Source organism: Gastrolobium bilobum, unplaced genomic scaffold (assembly GCF_033153095.1).
Source record: "Gastrolobium bilobum isolate Gb01-03AN ecotype WA unplaced genomic scaffold, APGP_CSIRO_Gbil_v1 utg6021, whole genome shotgun sequence".
NCBI classification, from domain to species: domain Eukaryota; kingdom Viridiplantae; phylum Streptophyta; class Magnoliopsida; order Fabales; family Fabaceae; genus Gastrolobium; species Gastrolobium bilobum.
The window spans coordinates 1-24,402 of NW_026899147.1; the positions used below are offsets into that span (position 1 = coordinate 1).

Here is a 24,402-nt window from a genome sequence, read left to right on the forward strand (position 1 = left end):
GCATATCATTGCATACACTTCAAAACATTGGAATTCAGCACAACAAAAGTATTCCACTGTCAAAAAAGAAGTTTTAGCAATTGTTTTATGTATTTCAAAATTTCAATCTGATTTATTAAATCAAAAGTTTTTAATCCGTGTTGATTGCAAATATGCAAAAGACATTTTACAAAAGGACGTAAAGAATCTAGCATCTAAACAAATTTTTGCTAGATGGCAAGCTATCTTAAGTGTTTTTGATTTTGAAATTGAATATCTCAAAGGCACCTCAAACTCTCTCCCTGATTATCTCACTCGTGAATTTCTGCAGGGAAGATAAACAGTGTCCTGTCATGCCGAAATCGGTAAAATCAACCTCTTCTAAAAAGAGGAAAGGAAAGCTAATCCTGGCTGGGTTAGCTAAAAAATTAGAAAAAACTGGGTCTCCAGCCCAACAACAATCTGGGTCATCTACCCAACCCCAAACTGGGTCATCTACCCAAAGAGTTGAGGATACTTCCTCTTCTAAACAATCCAAAGCAGACTATGCAATGCCAATCCAAACACTTCAAGCCTTCCAAGACCAAGGTTTGACCCATCTACCAAAGAAAACCTGGGCTGAAATAGCTTCAGAAGATGAACAGGAAGAAAGTCTTTCTGTTTTGATTGATAACCTAAAAACCAAGCAGATCTTTAACCGTCCAAACAGGGCCCTAGAAATCCAACCCAAACCTATTTCTACCCAGAAACCAAAACCTCAAACACCATACGTCTCAAAGAACAAGTTTCTAGACGTAATCCAAATGGAACCATCCTACTGGGATAATAAACCAACCAAGGTTCCTGTGAAGATCTTCCCCAAAGACTTCAAAGGACGACAATTTCATTTCAAACCACATTCTCCAACTAAATCCCAAAATTTTTATGAGTTTATTCTACTTGATTCAAACTCTATTTCCATCAAACACTATAAGAGTCCAAAAGACCCTGAGTTTATTACTCATTCAACCATCCAGATTCTCAAGGTAATCACCCCAGCAGAATATGGAAATCCAAATAAAATAACCAAATTTTCCCAGCCTTATGATCCAATTGGATATAATTATTGGGACTATGAATTAGCCTGGACCAATGTCTTCTTCATGCAAAATAAAGAAAACAAACATTCATGGTTAATTTACTTGAAGCAAAATATCCAATATAATTTCCCGCAATGGTTTAATAAATGGTGGGATTATTTTGGACCAATCCTTGATATCCTTCCTCCACAAATCTTTGAAGGAATGACAATCTTTTCCAAAAAATTCGACAATCTAGCAGATCCCTTTCCAATAGATCTGCATTTTTTCTCAAAGTTCTCTCTGGCATGGATATTTTCATGGCAGTACAATTACGGCGAGAAAACAACATCAGACTACCATTACTCAGGAGACAAGCTTTTGTTAAATGGTGGATAGAATTTGATGCTTCAAGAGCTTACCCAGAAAATGTCAAGCTCTGGTTTAAAAAACATCCAAAAAGCATCAAGCCAGCTGATCCAGAAACCTCCCTTTTCTTGAATCAAAAGGCTCAAATCACAGCAGCATTAGCAGCATCAACCAGCAAAGAAAATTTTGCAAAGAATTTGCAAGGTATTCTTCAATTACTCCAAGAAGAAGCTGAGAGTTCTAAACAGAAGACAGATTCTTCATCTCCTTCTATCTCTTCTTCAACAGAAGACTTCTACCAAAATGAGGATGATTGTTTTGGAATCAACTTAGCAGAAGACTGTTGAAGAAAACCACTGTAGTGACGTTGATGGCAAAATGACATGAGCATGATGTCAGCAGAAGGTGACGCATACAGTGACGTAATCAAAGTGTCGGCAGAAACTGTAGCATCACGAGTCAGTTACTGTTCACTTAACCTACACTGTTCAAACAGTACCGGTCATGTAACTTGTACTGTAGCAATAATGATTTTTCAATCTATTTAAAGGGTTGCTTCAGTATGTTGAACACATCCTTTCATTTAGCTGAGTTTAGAGAGATAGTCTAGAGAGAGAGACTGCGAGGTACGTCTAAGTTTTCTCTTCTTCTCTGATTTTTCTTTCAATCTGTATCTGTAATCGTTATATTTCCTTATGTTTGAATAAAATATGTTTTTATATCTGCTGATGTAAAATCAATTCTTCTCTTCTCATTTTCTCACGCTAGTGAAATTACCCCAGCGTTCACCTTAAGTTTATTTTATGTTTTAATTTCTGCATTTTAATTTCAGTCATTTATTTCATATAGTAGTCCGTCTACTTTCCTGCTTTCCATTTCTGCTCTAGTTTACTTCATTTTCCTCCTCACACTTCCGGAATATATATATATATATATATATATATATATATATATATATATATAGGGAAAAACTATTCTCATGTTACATGAGATAAGTTTTTCCTCCTACACACCCTTCGATAACTGTGTCATATTTTTATTTTATTTTTATTTTTTCAGGTGGTGGAGCCTACAAGTTTTTCTCTATGACATGCGATAACTTATCTCCTTTAACATGAGATTAAAAAAGCCATATATATATATATATTAGGGCCGGCAAAATGGGCTGAGCCCGCCGGGCTGGCCCGCCCCGCCTGCCAAATGGGGCGGGCTGGGTTGAGTCTTTCAACCCACCAGCCCGCCAAACCCGCCCCGCCAAACCCGCCAGCCCATATGGGTCAGCCCGCCAAGTCATTTTTTTTTTTTTTTTTTAGGTTACCCAATTGTTATGTAGCTCCGTATCTTAGATTTCTCTGCTTGCAAGTGGCTTTTTTGAATTGTTGTGGACTGCTCATACAACACTTTGTTACTTGTTTTGTTATTCTATTTTATCATGATATGATTTTATTTTTTTATTATTATTTTTGGATTGAAAGATGCATATTTATATGCAGATTATTAAACACTGATCTTCTTGGTTTCATAAGCACATTAGGATTTTATACAGATTTTTGTATGCTTTTATGCAGATTTTTTTATGTGATTTTATGCAGAATTTAATTTTTTGTATTTTATTTTTTTATTTTAGGCGGGCTGGCCCGTAGCCCGCCAGCCCACTCATAAAACGGGCCGGGTTACTCAATTCAACCCATTTTGTCAAAACGGGCCGGGGCGGGCCAGCCCATTTTGGGCGGGCTAGCGGCGGGCCGGGGCGGGCTGGCCCATATTGCCAGCCCTAATATATATAAGTTCATTTTTCTACAATCAATTTAAATAAGTTATCTTTATTGAGCTCAAAACGATCTTGTTATGAGACAGAAATCAAGGTATTTTTGTAATAATTTATTTTAGGGTCATAATAGCCTTTTTCATTATAATTTTTTAATATTTTAACTCTAAATGACGTCGTTTTGAGAGTGAATATGGATAACTTATCTACATTTATTGTAGAAACATTAAAGCATATATATATATATATATATATATATATATATATATATATATATATATGGGGAAATCATTTCTACAGCTGCTGTAGATAAGCTTCGCTACAGCTAAGTAAAACTACGTCGTTTTGGTCTAAAACTTTAAAAAAAAAAAACTTTGTTTTCTGGAATTCAACGTCTTCAATGACAGAACAGATCGTTTTTCCTCTTCTCCTTTGCAACTTGAGTTCTTCTCCTTCGTCGGTGGTTTTCCTTCATCACCGGTAGCCCTTCCCCTCTTCCTTTTTGGGCGTTTACTCTCCCTCCACCATTTTCTGGTGCGCCTATGCTCCACCACCTGTAGGTAGAAATTTTTTAATCCCATTCTGTTACAGTTCTTCAGTGCCCTAAATTTATTTCTTCAGTGCCCTAAATTTATTTTTAGGTGTTGGCAACTCCCCCCCCACTCTTTTCTGAAAAATCTATAGACTCTGTTGCGTGCAATTTAGAGATAATTCTTGTTTTTGAATAATTTTTTTGCAAATTGGTGGATTTATTTCTTCTACATTCCTGTATTGGCTTATTGCACTACTAGAATTATGTCAATAATAAAATGTTATTATTGTTTAAATTATTAACAGGAAGCAATACCAGCAAAGTTTTTCATTATATAATTATCCAATGGATTCTTCTCTGTTTTGGAATTACAGGTGCTCTCTCTCAATTGGCATTCATACGAAAATTGGAAGAATCATATGGTATAAAGTTGTACTCTTTCTCTTAGTATTGTGGCTTAATAGTGTTTAAGGGGCTGTTTGGTTTTTATTTTCAAGAACTGCTGGCTTAACAATAAAATATGCTACCATATTGATATTTTTTCTTTAATTCATGAATGAATTTCAAACTTTTTATTGCTGTGCCTTCTGGGTAAAGTGTTTGTTTTAATTTTTTGATAAAAAATAATATCTTTGTTAATGTTGTGCCTCTATTGACCATGTTAATGCTCCTCTGTGTAAGTTTAAATAATACTGTTACATTATCTTGTGCAGAATATATCATTACTTGAAAGTTGTAACTTGTAAGTAGAGTTAAGATTTTCATATATCAACTTTGGATCTGCCTTGAACTTATGTCTACTTATATTCATTTTGAGTGACTGAATAGAAGCTTGAATGGTGCAATGTATAATTAATTTATATGAAATCAATTACTTTTATTTAAAATAAAAAAGTATAAATGCCTTTCTAAAACGAAATTTTATTTAAATCTTTGTTTGATTTGTGCTGCACATTATTAGAGATCCTCTGCGGCTCTAGTCTTATGTTCTTATCTCTGTTAAACTAGACAATAGGATTAAGTGGTATCACCCTTTCAGAAAATTTAAGAACCAAAACTTTTTATTGAGGTTCATATCTCACTCATAGAGAGAGATTGAATGTAGACTAGAAAAAAACAATTGGCATCCTGTTTATCCTTTTATAGATAAACCAAGATGGAGCATTGTTGTGGTGCTACAAGTATCCTGTTCTGTATTTAAATGTAGCCTAAAAATTTTGTTGAATTCTTTTCTATGCTAACACCTCTGGTTCAGAAAAATAATTTTATATATGCAGGTTGTAATCTAGACTTATACAAGGGAACTCATGGAAAAGTGTGATAATCTCGCCAAAAGTGTTGTTGAGACACAATCTCCAGGATCATCTACTGTTTTGGTTGCACGTTTTGATGGTCAGGTAAATGATTAACTATTATTTGAATTCACTATACATGACATGCAGTATGCCTATGTTGGAGTATAGGACTAACTATTGTTCAAATTTTTTCATATATTCAAGACGGATCACTCACAGATAACAACTATTGAAGACATTGACATGAGTGAGAGTTTAATATATTGTGATAAGGTTGTTGATTTGGAGAAAGACAATGATGATTTTGGAGAATATAATAAGTGTGAAACTATGGAAGACGAAGATGGTGATTGTAGGGAAGATAACGTGCATGAAATTGTGGGAGCTGATGATATGAGCTTCATGGATACCCCTATTTTGGGTAGAGTCTTTAAGACAATAGAAAAAGCTTATGACTTTTATAATGATTATGCAGAAAGTAAAGGATTTGGAATACGTAAGCACTGGTGTAATAGGAGTACAAAAACACAACAGCCATTTAGGTGGAATTATGTATATGCAAAGCAAGGTGTGAAACGACTTCATGATAAAAGAGTTGATGTTGACAATGTCAAAAGGCGAAGGGAAACAAGGACTGATTGTTCAGCGATTTTACAAATAAAGTTGGTTGATGGATCATGGGTTGTGGAAAAATTCAATGATACACACAACCATCCATTGATTAACACTCCTACAAAGGTGAAGAAGTTTTTTTCTCATAATGATTTACGACGCTCAGGCATTACTAAGTCGATGGTTTCTAAGCTTTATCAGGAGGGTTTAACATCTTCAAAAATCTCAAAGGTGGTTAACGCTATGAACGAAGATGTTAATATTACTCCAATTCAAATTAGCACTATTATATCAAGCTAGAGACATAGTAATGTAGGCCGAGAATGCCAAGGCATTGTCAAACACTTTCAAAGGAAGTCTGTTGTTGATAGAGATTTTTATTTTGATATGCACCTAGCGGAATATGGTACATTAAGAAGTGTCTTCTGGGCGGATGGTAGGTCAAGAGTTGCATATGCCCAATTTGGTGAAGTCCTTGTCTTTGATGTGACATACAGAACAAACAAGTTCAAGTTTCCTTTTGCCCCTTTCGTGGGTGTTAATCACCATGGGCAATCAATTTTATTTGATGCTGCCTTGTTAGAAGATGAAACAGAAGCAACCTTTACTTGGTTGTTTGAACAATTTCGAACATGTATGTTTGATAGGTCTCCGGTTGCTATTATAACTGATCAAGACAAAGCTATGGGAAAATCAATTGCTAAGATATTTCCAGGAGCTCGACATCGTTTTTGTGCATGGCACCTGAAAAAACATGTTATGGAGCATAGTCAAGCACTTCGCGCACAATTTAAAGATAGTTTTGATTTTGACTTCCGTGAGTGGTATAAAAGTCAAAACATCGATGAGTTTGAAGGCAAGTGGGAAGCATTAAAGAATAAATATGATATTAGAGCAGGTAGTTGATTGGCTAACATGTATACTTCACGTCATCATTGGGCAAAGGCATACTTGAAAGATACATTTTTTGCCGGAATGACCACAAGTGGTCGAAGTGAGAGCATCAATTCATTTTTTGATGGATATGTCAACTCTAACACAATGTTAAATGACTTTGTCATCCAATATGACAAAGCAATCAAGTCTAGGAGGGATGCAGAAGAAGATGAAGATTTCAAAACAAGAAATACGAAGGCAATTTTGGAGACTGCTCACCCAATCGAAGCAACAGCCGGAGAACGCTACACAAGAAAAATGTTTGAGATCTTCAAAAAGGAGTGGAAGGTTGCCATTGGTGATTATTTTCATGAAAAGATTTCAACGGACAATAAATGTACCAAGTACCGGGTGGGATCTCGTGAAGTTGATAAAAAATGGTGGGCAATTGTCGACTACCATTTGGAAGAAACATTCACAGCTCATTGTTCTTGTGCAAAATTTGAAACTATGGGGATTTTGTGTAGACATACTCTATACATCCTGAAAAATATATTTTGTCTAGGTGGACAATGGATGCAAGTTATAGGGTTGGAGAATTTGCAGGCATTCATGTTGAAACAACTACTAATGAAGTCAGTGCATTGTCTTTGTGGTTGGTTCAATCTAAATTCACTATGGCTGTTTCTAAAGCAAGAGATTCTATTTCTGAGGTTAGAAGGCTTGATGCTATGATTTCTGAATTTCTACAACTATAATTGGAAAGAAAGAAAAAGGCATCTGAAGATGAAATGGTTTCTACAACGATAATGTTACACAAGTTTCACACATTAATGATGTGCGTGATCCTACTCTACTAGTCAAAACTAAGGGGCGTCCAAGGGTTGCTTCACGTATAAAATCTAGCATGGAAATGTCCTCAAAACAACAAAGGACTTGCAGTTATTGTCAAGGAAAAGGTCATTATAAGACTGGTTGTCAGAAGCTAAAGGTATGTGTGAAGTTGATATATGTGTTTTCCTCTTTAAACTTGATGAAAATTTTATTATGCTTCACTTGTAGATGGATGCTGCAAGAGATAAGCAACATGAATACTAGCTGTGGGATTGTCAATTTGTACAGATCCTTTAATACTGCCATTATTAGTACCAAGAATCTCCCGGGATGATTTCTCCAGAATTGCGATCACATTGTTCTTTGTTTTCATTATCTCCAGATGATCATCAAGGCTGTCCTTTGTTCTTGGTTTGACTGCTTTGCTGTAAAAAAAACCATTGATTCCCTACTGTAATAATACCCAAGGTTAACAGTCACACTTTGGAAAATGAATGGTCAGGTAAGACTTCTAATACAAATAAACATGGTTTTTTCCTCTTTATATCATGAAAAATGTCCCTGGGGAATCCATTTACACCATATTTTGTTTTACTTTATTTTATCAGTTAATTTTTCATTGCATGAAAATCACTTTAAAATAAAAACAGGAAAAACACTAGCTCATTTCTTTCACCATTTCGTAAATTCTTTTTTTGTTATAGTAATGATTTAATGACTAACAGCTGTTGTTGGACAACATAATTGTCTTGCAGTCATTTTAAGTTGTGTAATTTCATCCTTCGTTTCGGAGACTTCTACTGCAGAAGTATTTTTTTCATGGTTGACTTCGAGAGTGTACTTTCTTTTGGTCATTCATCTCCCATCTAAAATGCAGAACCATTCATTACAGTCAAGATTTGGATAAATTTTGCACGAGTAAGTTTGTTGGAATATTATAAAGAATAAATTTCAAAAAGATTTTCTGGTCTTAATAAAAGGAAAAAGGCAACTGATATAGAATATGAGTATAACATCATCAGCGTATAGAGGAGTAAGGAGTTAAGCAACAACAAGCAAAACAAATTTACAATGTTCTGCCAATAATGGTAAGGATCTAAGTATACTTCACACTTCCATGCATAAAGGTTAAATTCACACCGTAAGCCCAAGCACAAGCTTTAGGATTCTCTCCTTGATTAAAGGATGAGATTAATTCAAGTGCCAGGCGTATCAGTGGAAAAACCCAAAGTAGATTAATGTATTTTATAAAGATGAGACAATTAATAGGAGAAAAAGTCATCAAAATGTTTTACCAATATTATTTAATTTGAATTTAGAGTCAACACACATTGTCATAACCGCATCCAAATAATTGAAATTAAGTTCTGTCATTAATCATGATACTCCAATGCAAGCAAGTTCAGTCATTTATAAGTATCAATTAAAGAGAATTCCAGTAAAAGTAGTGCCCTTAATATATTGTAATTTTTGTTTTTGGGCTTTTGCCCTCCCTAATTACCAAAAAAAAAGAAAAAAAGAAAAGAATCTCAGTAAAAGTAGAACAATACCAGCAGCATAATCAGTTATAATTTTGATTTTGTTGGATTTGGACCTGGATAGTTTTCTTTCATATTCCTCTGAATTAGATAAAAATTACATAAAAATTACAAATAAAAGCACAAGTGGTTCATCGCCATCATCCTCTGAATTCTCAATTTGTACTGGTGCCTTAATACTGCTATTATTATTACCAAGACAGATATTCCTGGTGAGTCTTCCCCAATTTCTCTGCAACCACTTTAATAATTGGATTCTGAAGGATGTCACTCTTGAGCATTCCTGGTGAGCCCAATGGTGAATAACCCCTGAAGAGAAATTCATCATATAGATAATTACAAATATTAGAAGAATCAAAAATGGTTTTTCAGTTACTATCATTTGAATTTGAATTTGAATATATACCAAGATCATTTTCAACAAGCCCAAAAAATAAGACACTGACAAATGCTCATATAATCTGGCGAAGGCAGCTTTTGAAATACTTTAACAAGGAGACAGAGAACCTGGATGGAAAGACCAATGATCAATCCAAGAAAATAAAATATCATAGTTGAAAAAATCTTTTTGACATTTATAAAGTACAAGTTATGCCACATTCCAACAAGTCGCCAATTTTTTTTTATTGATTCCTACATTGTACGTGCAAGTACCTCAAGCATGTCATGCTTCCTAACCATATAACTATAAAGTATTATCTAAGAAAATTCAAGCTCCACAACTAATCAAAACACTTTGCAAAATGCATTAGGAATAAACTTCTATATAAAAGGCAGAACAAACACAAACTGAACACCAAGAACATCTCCACAGTTTTCTATAGAAGAAGGAATTCATTACAAGCAGCATAGGAAAATCACTCTGAATTTGGAGCATAAGAGATCTTCCATTCAAAAAATAAAACAACAAAGAAAAAGAAACATCACTAGAGCAAAGCCGCTCAATCCTTCTGCATATCTATTTGCATCCAGCTTTAACAATTCGTAAACTAAGTTGTGTATTCTACATCTAGGTACTTGCAACAATGAAAAAATCATGGAGTCTGTCTTCATCTGAGTTCAATAATGACAACTAAGAAAATTATTTAATCAAGAATTCTTCATTAAATGAGCCAGCAGCTACAACCAGAAATATAGATAAAACATAAAAAATGTGACTCACATACAAAGAAAAACTCAATACGAAAAAATCATCATATAGGTCTCATCTTCTAATGCTAAATCCAGTATAACAGCAAGACAAAAATATACAGTAGTAGTTAGCAGGTTAGGAATGATAACTAGACCGTTTGGAAACCCTATATATCCATCAAAATAAACACGACTTGTACTTTATAAATTACAAAAAGATTTTTGAAACCCAAAACCACACAAACAGCAACAAAAGCAAAAACAAATAAACCAGTGAATAAGAAAAGAAAATAAATAAGTAAATTCATAAATAAATTAAAAGAACATGATAGCTTAAGGAATTGACAAACATGATATATTAGGGCACTGAAGAACTGTAACAGGGATTAAAAAATTTCTACCTACAGGTGGTGGAGCATAGGCGCACCAGAAAATGGTGGAGGGAGGGTGAACGCCCAAAAAGGAAGAGGGGAAGGGCTACCGGCGATGAAGGAAAACCACCGACAAAGGAGAAGAACTCAAGTTGCAAAGGAGAAGAGGGAAAACGATCTGTTCTGTCATTGAAGACGTTGAATTCCAGAAAACAAAGTTTTTTTTTTTTAAGTTTTAGACCCAAACGACGTAGTTTTACTTAGCTGTAGAGAAGCTTATCTACAGCAGCTGTAGAAATGATTTCCCCTATATATATATATATATATATATATATATATATATATATATATCGGGAGAGATTTTTTGACTCCGATGTAAGAGTTAGACATCTTACTACCCATCTCAGCCATTAATTTTCATTTATCTAACGATTGTCATTTATTTGAAATTAATAAAAACTAAAAGTTTGACACCAAATCCTAACCAAAGATTTTCACCAATCTAATGGTTATAATTTATTAGAAATTAATAGTTAATTAATAAGGGTGACCCAATAAATTATAACCGTTAGATTCACTAAATCAACGATTAGGATTTAGTGTCAAATTTTTTAGTTTGACACTGATATCAAAAGATCCTGCCTCAATTAGTATAACTCAATAAACTATAACGGTTAAATGGACTGAAATCAATGGTTAGGATGAGCAGTAAGACTTGTAAGTCTTACACCAGAGTCAAAAGATTCCTCTCCTAATAAGTATAGGGGCATGATCATGTTACACCGGTGTAAAAATAATAAGTCTTACATCAAATCTTAACCGTTGATTTCTGTGCATTTAATGGTTGAGATTTATTGGGTCTCACTCATTAATTAATTATTAATTCCCAGTAAATCTAAACTGTCATATGCATAAAAATCAACAATTAAGATTTGATATAAGACTTATTATTCTTGCACCGTTGTAAGTTGATATAAGACTTCTTATTCTTACACCGTTGTAAGTTGATCTTATATATATATAACCGACAACAATGTCAAACTAAAAAGTTTGATACTAAATCTTAATTGTTGATTTTTGTCAATTTACCGATTATAATTTATTGAGAATTAATAATTAATTAAAAATATGACCAGATAAATTATGACCGTTAGATTCACGAAAATGGAAATTAATAATGTTATATTTACAACCTATTACGTTAACAAACTCTTACAACCCATTTTTTTTATTGGGGAAAGGCAAAGCCCCAAAATCAAATTACAAAGCAAGATTCAAAGCAGACATAACACTATTCCTATCTTCTTCCATCAGTTCTGGTAAACGCTGGGGAGGGTCCTGATAGACATGGATCATATTACCAGTCCTAGGGGAGTACTTCGCTAGCCAATGCGAGCAGGAATTGCTATCTCTGCAAGTGTGCTTTAGTGTACTATCCAGTCTTTGCTGTAAATAAAGGTTCGCTGAATTTGTTCAAACTTATCACATAATGTTATGGGTAGTAAACCATTTATGGAATGCCGGGATTGCCGCAATTACCGATTTCACTAGTGTTACTCTCCTAGCAAAGGAAAGGTGATTGTGTTTCCCTTATCCAGCTTTCTTCTTATGCAATCCATTATTGCTCCATAGTTAGCTTTCTTATCAAATAAGTTAAGAGACAAACTGGGAAGAAGTTGAAGTGCAACAGAACAAATAATGGTGGAGAGTATACAGGTCCTTTTGATCATTATTATAGATAACATGGCATCTCCTAAGACACCTCAGTTGAAATGGTCTTGCAGAGATGATGAACATGACATTGGTTAAGAGAGTTAGATGCTTACTCTCATAGTCACAATTGCCTATGTCGTTTTGGGGTGAGGCTTGGAGCACTATTGTTCATGTTTTAAATCTCACAACATGTGTTCCTTTGCAATTTGATGTTCCAAATGCAAGGCTTTTTTGCACATCCCCAAAGATGAGAGATCCAAACTTTATGCTAAAACACATCAATAAGTCTTCATTAGTTATTGACATGATTAGTTTGGCTACAGGTTCTATGATCCAATAGAGAAGAAGCTTGTAAGAAGCACATATGTTGTGTTTATGGAAGATCAGACTATACGGGATATAAAGAAATAAGAGATTTCAGTTCCACAGAGCAGTCATGATTTGATTAACTTGGATCCACTTCCTATTACAGGCGATCTGTCGCATGTTGAGGAAGAACATGGTGCAGGTGATTTAGATGGTAAAGATGTACCATTGCCAGTGAAGAATCATGATATTGTTGATGGGTAATTCCCTCTACCAGAGATTCCCATAGAGACTACTTCAGATGTTGCACCAAGAAGATCTACTAGAGATCGAACACCATCCACCAGGTATTCTGCAAGTGAGTATGTGCTATTGACTAATTCAGGAGAACCAGAATGCTTTGAAGAAGCTATGGAAGATGAGCTTAAGAGTAAGTGGATTGAAGCCATGCAAGACGAGATGCATTCATTGCATGAGAATCAAACCTTTGAGTTGGTAAAGTTGCCCAAGGGTAAGAGAGCTCTGAAAAATAAATGGTGTATAGGATGAAGCAAGATGAAGTTACTTCATAGCCCAGGTATAAAGCAAGATTGGTTCTTAAAGGGTTCAGTTAGAAGCAAGGCATTGACTTCAATGAGATATTTTCTCCAGTTGAGAAAATATCATCCATTTGAGCAAATAGATGTGAAGACAACTTTTCTACATGGTAACTTGGAAAAGGAAATTTATATGAATCAGCCTGAGGGTTTTATACTAAAAGGAAAATAAGACTATATTTGCAAATTGAAGAGAAGCCTTTATGGCTTGAAGCAAGCACCAAGGCAATGATATAAGAAGTTTGAGTCTGTTATGGTGGAACAAGGCTACCAAAAGACCAATTCTGATTATTGTGTATTCTTCCCAAAAATCTGTGATGATGATTTTATCATTTTGTTGCTCTATGTTGATGATATGTTGGTTGTTGGTAGAAATTCTTCTAGAACTTTGACATTGAAGAAGCAGTTGAGTGATTACTTTGCTATTAAGGATTTAGGGCTAGCAAAGAAGATTCTTGGCATTCGAATTCATCAAGACAGGAATGAGAAGAACTTGTACTTGTCACAGGAGCAATACATCAAGAAGGTCTGATAGATTCAATATGAGCAATACTAAAGTGGTTAGTACACCTTTTGCTACCCATTTTATGTTAAGTGCTCAACATAGCCCTTCTAGTGATAAGGAGAAGGAAGATATAGCTAGAGTGCCATATACCTCAGCAGTAGGAAGTTTGATGTATGCTATGGTTTACTCCAGACCAAACATAGCCCATGCAGCTGGCATTGTTAGCAGGTTCCTTTCTATTCCAGGTAAGGTGCATTGGAACACGGTTAAGTGGATTATGAGATATCTTTATGGAACTTCTAGTTTGTGTCTCAGATTTGGGAGTGCTAAGCCAGAGCTTGTTGGTTATAAAAATTTAGATATGGTAAGTCATGTGGATACTCACAAATCTACTTTGGGGTATATGATTATATTTGCAGCTGGCGTATTTTCTTGGAAATTAATATTACAAAAGTGCATTGCATTTTCTACAACAGAGGCGGAGTTCATTGCAACAACCGAAGCTTGTAGAAAATTCCTATGCATGAAGAGGTTTTTGAGAGAGCTTGGTTTCATTCAAAGGAGATATATCTTACTTTGTGACAACCAAAGCACCATACACCTAGTCAAGAGCTCTACCTTCCATCAAAGATCCAAACATATTGATTAAGGTATCATTGGATAAGAGATATGCTATAAGCTAAAAAAGTGGAGCTTGAGAAAGTACGCACCAATGATAATGGTTCAGATATAATGACAGAGACACTTCCTAGAGAGAAGTTTGAATTTTGTCGGCTTATTGCTAACATGGATTCCATTTCATGATTGATGTTTGTAATCTCCTTCATTGGACTAGAGGGGGAGATTTGTTGGACTTTTAACAAAAAAGCCAAGTTCAGCCCAATAAGAAAAGCTAGGGTTCCCTTTTGAAGATACTCAATAGCCATTTGAATGTCTGAATAGTATTTTGAAAACAAGGGGAGTAGAGAGACCATCCACCACATGAGAAAAGAGAGAGAGAGGAGAGAAAGAAAGAAAGAGAGGGCCAAACCAGAAAATTCGCGAGAGGGCCAAACCAGAAAATTCGCAAGAGAATAGATGAAGGACTAGTCTTTGATCATTTTGTGATATCTCCTTCGTCTACTATTGTAACATCCCCATCTCGAGCCGGTTCAATTAACATACATATAATACTAAAACATGTATCAGCGGAAGACTTAACATATAATCTTATATTAGCTTACGAATGTGCGTGCTAACTTTTTCTTTTATCCATTTCACATGATATATAGCAATGCATAACTTTCTTTTAATTTATCTTTCATTTGACGAAGACAAAAATTGGACAACATGACGGCTGTAAACCAAACAAATGGGGATTTAGAAATCCCATGCTCAAGGTTCCCTGATAAACAATTTATATCATCTATGATTTCATAGATGCCAATTATCCAACAAGGATCAAATACCCATCCATGGGCGTATACATAAATTGGCTCTGTGCCACTAAGTCTAACAACATGCATAAATCAACACCTACATATATCTGAATACTACATCATCATATAAGCATGCCTGAATACACAAAATGTACATGCATCAAGAATGAAGACATGTACAAAACATATACAAGCAATATACAAAGTAACGAATCAGACATCATGATCCCAAAATAATGAAATACGAACATAACATAAATGTCCTCCAAAATGTCAGTAGCCTATAGGTACCCAAAATCTGGCCCGTCATAGCACCTACAGCCACGGGGTCGTGTCCCTGCCTTGTGAGGGCTCACCGGGAATATGTTCACCTGAAATAATATCCTCAAATGGGGTGAGATAACAAATCTCAATAAGCTCCAGGTTTATAGATAATTCTCCATACCCTGGGCTCACTCTTGCACGAAAGTCAGATACAGAGTATACAAGACATCATATAAACAAATATCATAACTGAATAGAACATATATACATATCTTATCAGAGGTGTACGCAGTTATTCCCAAGGGAGGGCCCCAAGCAGAAATCAGCGCCTGTGTTCTTAAGGGAGGACCCCAAGCGAAACCAAAAACATATCAGAGGTGTACACAGTCAGTCCCGAGGGAGGACCCCAAGCAGACATCAGTGTACATAGAATCAATGGCCAAAGATCATTACAGAAATCACATCAGAACAAAATATATCATATTATCATATAGCTCTATATGAATACATTTATACAAAGCATCAAATACAATCATACAATCCAATCATAGTCCACTAACCATGGCGGAGCACACAAGTAAGTAAAGACTCCTTAAACATAGAGCTTATCTTTTGGAGCTTTTACAATATTCTTACTTGTTGCACAATTCACTTATCTTGCTCCAAAAGAATCAAAATATTTGCAATCCTTAGGCACACCTAGAGAAGGAATTCAACACAAAACTCAATAAAATGATATAATGCCATGTAAATATACAAGACACACACTTTATTGTTTACTTTCTTTTTCTTATCAATTATTATGTCAATATTATGTCATTCATACAAGTCATAACCAATTTTCTTTTAACTTAATCATATTAGACCATGGGTGGAGGGTTCTTTGTTCAACAAATCCTACATAATTCCACACATTCACCTAGTCTTAGGATAGCCTCTAAAGGTCTTCAGAACACTTATTCCTCCTCTTAGCACCTTAAAGCCCATTTTTCCCAATTTAAGGCAGAGTGCCCATTACAAAGGAGCTATAAGATTTTTCTTTGTCTAGTGCCTAAACCCAAGCTTAGCCACCTATATAAATTATTTTACACATAAAATGTTCTCACTTTGCGAAACAATATCTCCGAACGTATACCTCCTTTGAAAATTGCCAAAACTTATTTTAAGGCCATACAAAGGAGCTACCTTATTTTATTTTTTATTTCACCAAAGCGAAGGTTCATACACCTTAGAATATTATTCCACACATAAAAATATGCTCGCTTTGCAAAATAGTAACTCCTAGCACATACCTCCTTTGAAAATGGTCATAATCACATATAAGGCCCAAAGAAGGAACTTATTCATTTTTCTTTTTATCTAACCCAACTAAAGGTTTAAATATTTAATCATATAGTCCTTAGACCGTATAAGTGCTCACTAGCACAAACAAGCACTCTTAAAATATACTTTCTTTGTAAATGGCTAAGAGGCATATAAAGGAAACCATGTCAATTTCATGATTCCAATGCTTTAGTTCAACTTTCGATACATGACTTAGCCTTCTTTAATTCATTAATTAAGTCCACAAACAACCTTAGCCCCTATTTTAAATAACACATATAGAGAGGAGAACAAGATTTCATTTCATTTTCTAATCATTGAATCATTATCCAATCAATTCCAATGCATATAAGAGTTATCTTAACCTCATTAAATCCTTATAAATTCACTTCCACACCCTTTGTCATGTCTAGGGCAGATTTACCCTGATTTAAATCTCACTAAAATCTTGAAACCTACAACCATTTCATCACTTAATTTATCATAGTTTTAATTCTAATTTTATGATTCCTCTTGGACAATTTTACAAACATTTGGTGTGCATATTTTTACACCCCATGTATAATGACCCTCACATTTTATTATGGATTTAATATTGAAGAATATTTAGAATAAAAAGAAATAAAGTCACCTTTGGTGAAAAATGAGTTAAAATGAAAGTTAAGGGGTAAAAATACGGGTAAGCAAAGTTACCCGAAAAGTGAAAGTAAAGTTAGTGATATGACTAGAAAAATATTCTAGTCCAGTGGGTAAAGTTTGGTAATAAATGGAGGTGTATAGATAGATAAATGTATACCCGCTGGCATAATGAACTGATATAAGTGACTCAAGGGAGTCACTGTTCCCTTTCTTCCACGGACGGAGACAGAGGCGAAGGAGAAGAGAAATGGAGATTTTGGTTTAAATCTTCCAAAATTCATAACTTGAGCTAGAGACCTCCAAATCACTCCGTTCTAAAGCTAAACTTGTGAGAAATTTCGAGAGGAATCCATTGGTACCAGTATTTCTGGGTGGGGTTCACTGTATAGAGAGATCTTCTCCCCCAAAGATTTCGAATTTCATGGAAAAGATGGATTTTGATGGAGCTTGAGGCCATGAGAGCTTAGAAACTCATCTCTCCTTTGTTCTAGAGTGCATTGTGGTAAGAAATTCCATTCCTTTTCATGTTTTTTATGAAGATTGAATTTAGGTTTTCATTTTGAAAATTTAGTTTGATTGAGCATGTTAGAGCTTGATTCAGGTTTAACTCATGTTGAGAAAAGTGTTTAGATGAGGATTTTAACGGTGAAAATGTATTTGGAAAAAATTGAGATACCGTATTTTTGAATAGTGACGTATATAAATAGTACCATATACGTGAATAGTGACGTATACATGAATGGTACCGTAGAGATAAACGGTACCGTATGTATGAATACTTAAGAAATATTTGATAAGTAAAAGATGAAATCAATAAATGGTGTGTCTGGTTAACTACTTGGCTTTGAACCATTTTATTGATATTTGTATGAATTCCCTATTCTAGGTGCGCTTAAGAGTCTTGTTAAGGGTCCTACGTCAGAGGAGGTTTGGTAACTCGGTTGTTGGGTAGGCCATCTATACAGCTTTGAGAGGTAAGCTCCATGTTTATGGGGTTCGCTCCTACTTTGTGTTCCGCCATAGTGTACGGACTGTGGTCAGGTTGTATGATATGTATGAGATATATGATATAGATGCATTCATATGGAGCTATATGATGATGTGATATAATATGTTTTGATGTGTTTAATTTGATATGTTTTGATGTGTTCACTTTGATATCTTTGATGTGTTTACTTTGATATGTTTCGATACGATTTCTGTAATGATCTTTGGATATTGATTTGTTTATGCACTGATGTCCGCTTGGGGTCCTCCCTTGGGACTGACTGTGTATATATCTGTTATATATTGAATTCCACTTGGGGTCCTTCCTTAGGAACATGTGCACTGATGTCTGCTTTGGGTCATCCATTGGGATTGATTGTGTACACCTATATTATGTGATGATGTTTGGCCATTGATCCTATGTGCACTGATGTCTGCTTGGGGTCATCCCTCTGGACTGATAGTGTACATCTCTGATATGTTTTTGGTTCCGCTTGGGTCCTCCATTGGGAACATGTACGTTGATTTCTGCTTGCGGTCATCCCTTGGGAATGACTACGTACATCTCTGATATGATATGCTTTGTTCTGATGTGATTATTGTGATGATTTTTGTATATGATATTTGTTACGTGCGTTGATTTCCGCTTGGGGTCATCCCTTGCGAATGACTGCGTACGTCTCTGATAAGATTTGTGTATATGCTTTGTTTAGTTATGATATTTGATTATATGATATGTTATACGAGATATGTTCAGTATAGTATGATATTTGATGTTTTGTATGTTATGTATCTGACTGTCATGCAGGAAGTGAGCCCAGGGTATGGAGAGTTCTCTATAAACCTGGAGCTTACTAGAGATTCATCTCTAACCCCGTTTGAGGATATGATTTCAGGAACACAGTTAATTGAAGAGCCCTCATGGGACAAGGACACTACCCGTGGCTAGAGGTACTAGTATGAGAATATGGAGTTCTGGGTAGCCGGAGGCTACTATTTATTATAGATGTTATTTTTGGAGAACATATATTGTTGTATAGTGTTATATTCATTTGGTGATCATGATGTCTGATCCTTTATTTTGTATATGGCCTGTATATGTTTTGTACATGTCTTTCAGTTGGATGCATGTACATTTGAGTATTCAGGCATGCTGATATGATGATGTAATATTCAGTTTATGTTTATGTGTTGGATTGCATGCTGTTAGACATAGTGGCATGGAGCCAAGTTATGCATGCGCTCATGGATGAGTATATGATCCTATATGGATATCTGGTATGTCTGAAAGTATATACTGTATAAATTGTCTATCAGGGTACCTTGAGAGTGAGATTTGCAAATTCCCAGTTGTCCGATTTACAGAGGTTACTCTGTCTGATTTTTGTCTCCGTCAAATAAGAATTAAATTAGAAGAAGTATGCAATGTGATATGTCATGTGAAAAAGGATTAAAGAAAAAGAAAAAGTTAGCTCGTATTTTCGTAAGTTAAGTCTTTCGCTGTTTTTGTTTGTATCATATGTATGTTAATTGAACTGGCTCGAGACAGGGATGTTACACCATGGCTGAACCATATAGGGTTCTTCAAACCCTATCATTTTCAGATTTTTTTAAACTTCTTTTGGTAGAAGAAAACATCAATCAATCATAATAACTCATCAACCATCAAAACACTCAACATAAATCATTAAACCCTCCATTAAAAACCATAACATTTAATGAAAATTAACTCAAAACCCTAGTAAATACTCATAGGAATTTAGATATCCTACCTCAAATAGCTCCTTGACCAAGTCAAGATCAACTCCAAGCTTGGATTCACTCAAAATCATCGATTTTTCCTTCCTAGATGATCAGTGCGTCCAACCCTTATAGAGGAGATAACCCACTCAATATTGCCTCCCAAGATGAAGTGAGCTATGGGTTTTGTTCATGAGAACCTAAGGAACATTTTTCATGTTGGGATATTTTGGATTTGATGAGTGGAAGTAGATGAAAATGGAAGGAGAAGAGAAATAAATTCCTAGCCCTTAAACCCCATGAACATACACGGGTTTGTCACGAAAAGAGAAGAAGAGAATGCAATTTGAGTTCCTCTTTCTCTCTCCAACTTTATCACTTAAGTGGGAATAAGATAGTTAATTTTGATCTACTTAATTTACAATACATACACTTATTTATCTAAATAACATTTTTTGTCCTAAAATGACTTGTTTGGCATAAATTGGATTTTTTTTTCTCATTTTTGAGTTCTACCAGTTGCTTAAACATCAGTACAAAATACCCGGCAGAAAATCACTATTCAAGAGATTTTCGCGAAAAGTGCTAGACTATACAAAATCACATTCTAAACACATATTTAGCATCTAAATCCTCAAATTCAATCTCTATAATAAAGATTTACCGATGGGGGTCATTATAACTGTCGTGTCGAGTTGGGATTTTTTCTGCACATTCCCAACTCATCAATCGTCATATCTACTGGTCAATTTCTTGATTGGAGGTCTATCACCACCAGTAAATTACAAATCGAAATGGTGTCCTGCAGAGTTATGCAGAAGGCAACATACTTGCGAGAGTCATCTCTCTCAAATGAACTGTTGGATCGAGCTCAAACTTTGATAGAAGTTTGAGGACATCTTGTACTAGAGTTTGACTGTTCCATTTTGTGATTGGAGGTTTCAAGAGGGATTCGTTCAGCTGGAAATAGAGGGCGTAAAATTCCTTCTCTATTTCAGGTAGAGAGGTTCAAAGAAGGGTTTCTCTTTGTTCAAAAATTGGATTGTCTTCAAAATTGGTCAGTGTGTTCCTCTCTTATAGTAATTCAATTTGACAGTTGGGATTTGTGAGTTGATACAAGTGGTGGTAGGAAATAATTTCGGACAGAAGCTTAGAAGCTTGCTTATTTGTATGTCTCTTGTGTTTTTGGTACAACTTGTTGTTGAGTTGTTTGTTGGTGCTCTTATTAATTATAATTTTTGTTGGAATCCTTTGTAATCTCACTTTGTTGATAGTGAAGAATTTGGATGAATTCTAAAACAAGTTATAATAGCCCTAACCTAATTAATTAGAAAGTTACATGTAATTAAATAATTAAGCAGGTTTTAGTGAGTAAAATTAAGTATAAGGCTTAATTAAATGAATCTGAGTCACTTTGGAGTTAAAAAGTGTACTCAGTGAAAATTAAGGGGTATAAATGGGTGTAGGCAAAAGTACCCAAAATATAAAAATAAAAATAGTAATATTCCTAGAATAATATTCCAGACTTTTGGGTAAAGTTTGGTAATTAAGGGAGTTGAATAGATAGACGAACCAATACCCGCTTAAAGTCACTTAACATAAGTTAAGTGACCAAAGCAACAAAAGAGCCCCATTTCCCCCATTTTCCCGTCGAGCAAACAGAGGGAGGAAAGAAAGAAGAATAAAAAGAAGAAGGAAGGGAGAGAGAAGAAGAGAGAGAGGAGGGAGCAAATCCCAACCGTTTTGGGTGATTCAAAAGCCTAAACCACTCTAAATCTTCCCCTCTTTCACAATCCTAGCTTAGTTTTTAGTGGGGAGCTTTGTGGAGTGGGATTTTCTTCTCCAAAAATTCGACCCCTTTGAAGAAATTGGGGTTTTGGGAATTTCTACCTCCATGGGAGCTTGAGGAACGCTCCTTGCTTGGTTGTGCAACCATTGGTGGTAAGATTCTACCCCTTGAACCTTATTTTCATGGAAAATTTCATGAGTTAGGGTTTATGAATAGTGTTTTAGGGTTTTGATGAAATGTTGTTAAATTAGCTATGTTCTAGGAAGAATGGAGCTTAAAGCATGTTGTGAAAAATGCTAGGAATGTCATTTAATCGGTAAAAATGAGTCTAGTTAGTTAAATGACTATACTTGGTATATTGCAAGATTATCATGCTTGTTGAAGAGTTTTCTTGCAACTATGATCAATGGTTTGACTTGGTTGATTGATCATTGTGTCCTAATGATGTCTAGGATTGAGGCATTTGGACCAACCGTAAGTGATCAACCATTGGAGCAAGCTATGGAGCTTGATTAACTCCATGGGATAGGTAAGTTCATACTTATGTTTGGTATGAATTGGATAGCTTGGTTGATAGCTATGAGATGTTATTGAATGGGATATGTGTTAATTGTATTAAACCTTGTGTAGGTTTTGTTTGAGAAGTGGACTATTGAAATTGATTGACTGTAGAATCCGTGGGTGGTGAACAAAGGTCGAATTGAAGCTTGAGGTAAGCCTTCGGACCTTGGGTGTAATTCCCTTGATTGTTCCACCAAGCCCTGAAAGGGTAGTGGTTGTTGATAGTGTATATAAATGCAATGAAATAGTGTAATGCTTTGTTATACGTATGTGTATGCATTTGGTGTGGCATAGGATGGTGTTTCCCTATGTTGGTATGTTGCATGACGATGCGTAAATCATACTTGGTAGTTAGCTGGCCAGTAGGACTATTTGCATCTGAGTTTCCTTAGGACAACTTGAGAGCTCAAGGGATTTCTCCTGGAGATGTTATAGCACTTTGCATGGATATGTATTTACTGCATTATTATTGTTATTGCTATTACACTGATATGAAACTGTGGGGTGGAGAGATGCTCCAAGGACCCCTGGTTTACTGGATATATTCGTATATCTCACCCCGTGTTGTGGGGACCCCTTTTCAGGTAAGGATGCTGCAGGAGCCACCAGTGGCAAGTGGCCATATCTGGATTAGCATATGCATGAAGTGTTGCAATTTTTGAGATTATACATGTTGTTTTGTAGCTCACATGTATAGAATTGTAATTAATAGGCAATGATAGATTTATGATTTGTATATTGGAATGGACTTAGCCTATGCTCATGCCTTTGGTCATCTCTTTTGTTGATGGGAGCCAAGGGAATGATCATAGTGTTTTGTAAGCTAAGTTCCATGATTTGTAATGAATATGTACTGTAAATGATGCCTACTTGAAATTCAATATATGCATGCTTTTATGTATTGAGTTATTGAATTGGTTGGGCTGAGAAATCATATTAGGTACCTAGTTCTAAATTGGGAATTGTTGAGAAAACAAGGGTTATGCTGCCCAAATTTTAGTACAAGCCATGAGGAAAAGGGCATGCATGTCCCTTTAGATGTGTTTGTATTATGCAAGAACTAAGAACCATTTATGGAGAGGAATTTATATGATAGAATTGGACCGTGGTGTATGTATAGAAGTTGTAGATATTTTTCTTAGCTTTCCATAGAGACCAATATTGTGTGAATTGGACAAGTACAACTCTAGTTAGAGGTAAAATACTAAGAATTGGTGAAACCTTCAGAGCTTTGGCGCACCTGGCGCTAAACTTGGCGCACCGCGCGCCATAGTGCTTGGAAGCTTCTGTTTCATAGCGCAAATCGCGCCGGAGTTGGCGCAAATCGCGCCGGGATCACCAGTTGGCGCACCTGGCGCCAACCTTGGCGCCTCCAGCGCCATAAGGATCGGGAGCTTCTGTTTCGTTGGCGCCCGCCGCGCCGCAGATGGCGCCGGTCGCGCCAGGATCAGCAGGATTCGCGTACGCGTTTCGTAGAAAACCCATAACTTGGGCTACAGTGCTCCGATTTGAGCGCGGTTTGAACCCACGCGTAGCTAACGAAGAGATCTACAATATAGTAGAAGTTGTGAAATAAATAAGAAGTAAATTAATGGTTTAAAAATGGAATAAGAACATGATGTTAAGCTTGGTTTATCTGATTCCGCAAGGTAATATGGTTATGATCACGCAATTGGATATTTTAAATTCGGCGTCGTTTTAAAAAGAAAAATTTATCCGGATTTTTAATTGAGCCAATGTGATTGTAACTGCGCTTAATATCATAATGCGATGTTAACAAACCGGTTCTAGAACGGGGTGTTACACAAGTCATGTAGTTTTTACTCCTCAAGTTGAGGAGGTTTTTCACGTTAAATAATTGACTTGCATTACTTAGTGTTTGGTTCTTGCATAATTGTTAGTAGACCATTCTTAATAGGGCATCGAAGGAAAGTGTCGTGTTAATTTCCCAACATTTACGAGAAAGAAGAATTTCACCCATAAACTTTTAGAATAAAAAAATTACGGTTCACATAGAATGGTCAAAAAGTTAAAGTATTAAAGATATAAAGCTGTAATCAACGAAGATAAGTTTCGATACAATCTCAAATGACATTGATGGAAAGGAACAAGAAAACAAGAGATACTAATTAAAAAATATTTCTTTTAATAAAAAATTAACACTCCATGTCGATGTGTTTATGGTTTAAACGCGGAAA

At 35.4% G+C, this 24,402-nt stretch overlaps 1 protein-coding gene across 1 annotated transcript; it reads left to right on the top strand.

The window, feature by feature from the left end:
* The first annotated feature begins 5,013 nt into the window (after positions 1-5,013).
* LOC133287641 (protein FAR1-RELATED SEQUENCE 5-like) lies at positions 5,014-5,913 on the top strand. The gene is made up of 2 exons (XM_061485292.1): positions 5,014-5,103; positions 5,206-5,913. Exons 1-2 carry the CDS (start codon positions 5,014-5,016, stop codon positions 5,911-5,913), a joined length of 798 nt encoding a protein of 265 aa, XP_061341276.1.
* The last annotated feature ends 18,489 nt before the right edge of the window (positions 5,914-24,402 follow it).

Coding starts and splice junctions, on each gene's coding strand:
- LOC133287641 (XM_061485292.1), top strand. CDS start 5,014: ATGGAAAAGTGTGATAATCTCGCCAAAAGTGTTGTTGAGACACAATCT. Junction 5,104..5,205: donor TTGCACGTTTTGATGGTCAG/GTAAATGATTAA, acceptor CATATATTCAAG/ACGGATCACTCACAGATAAC.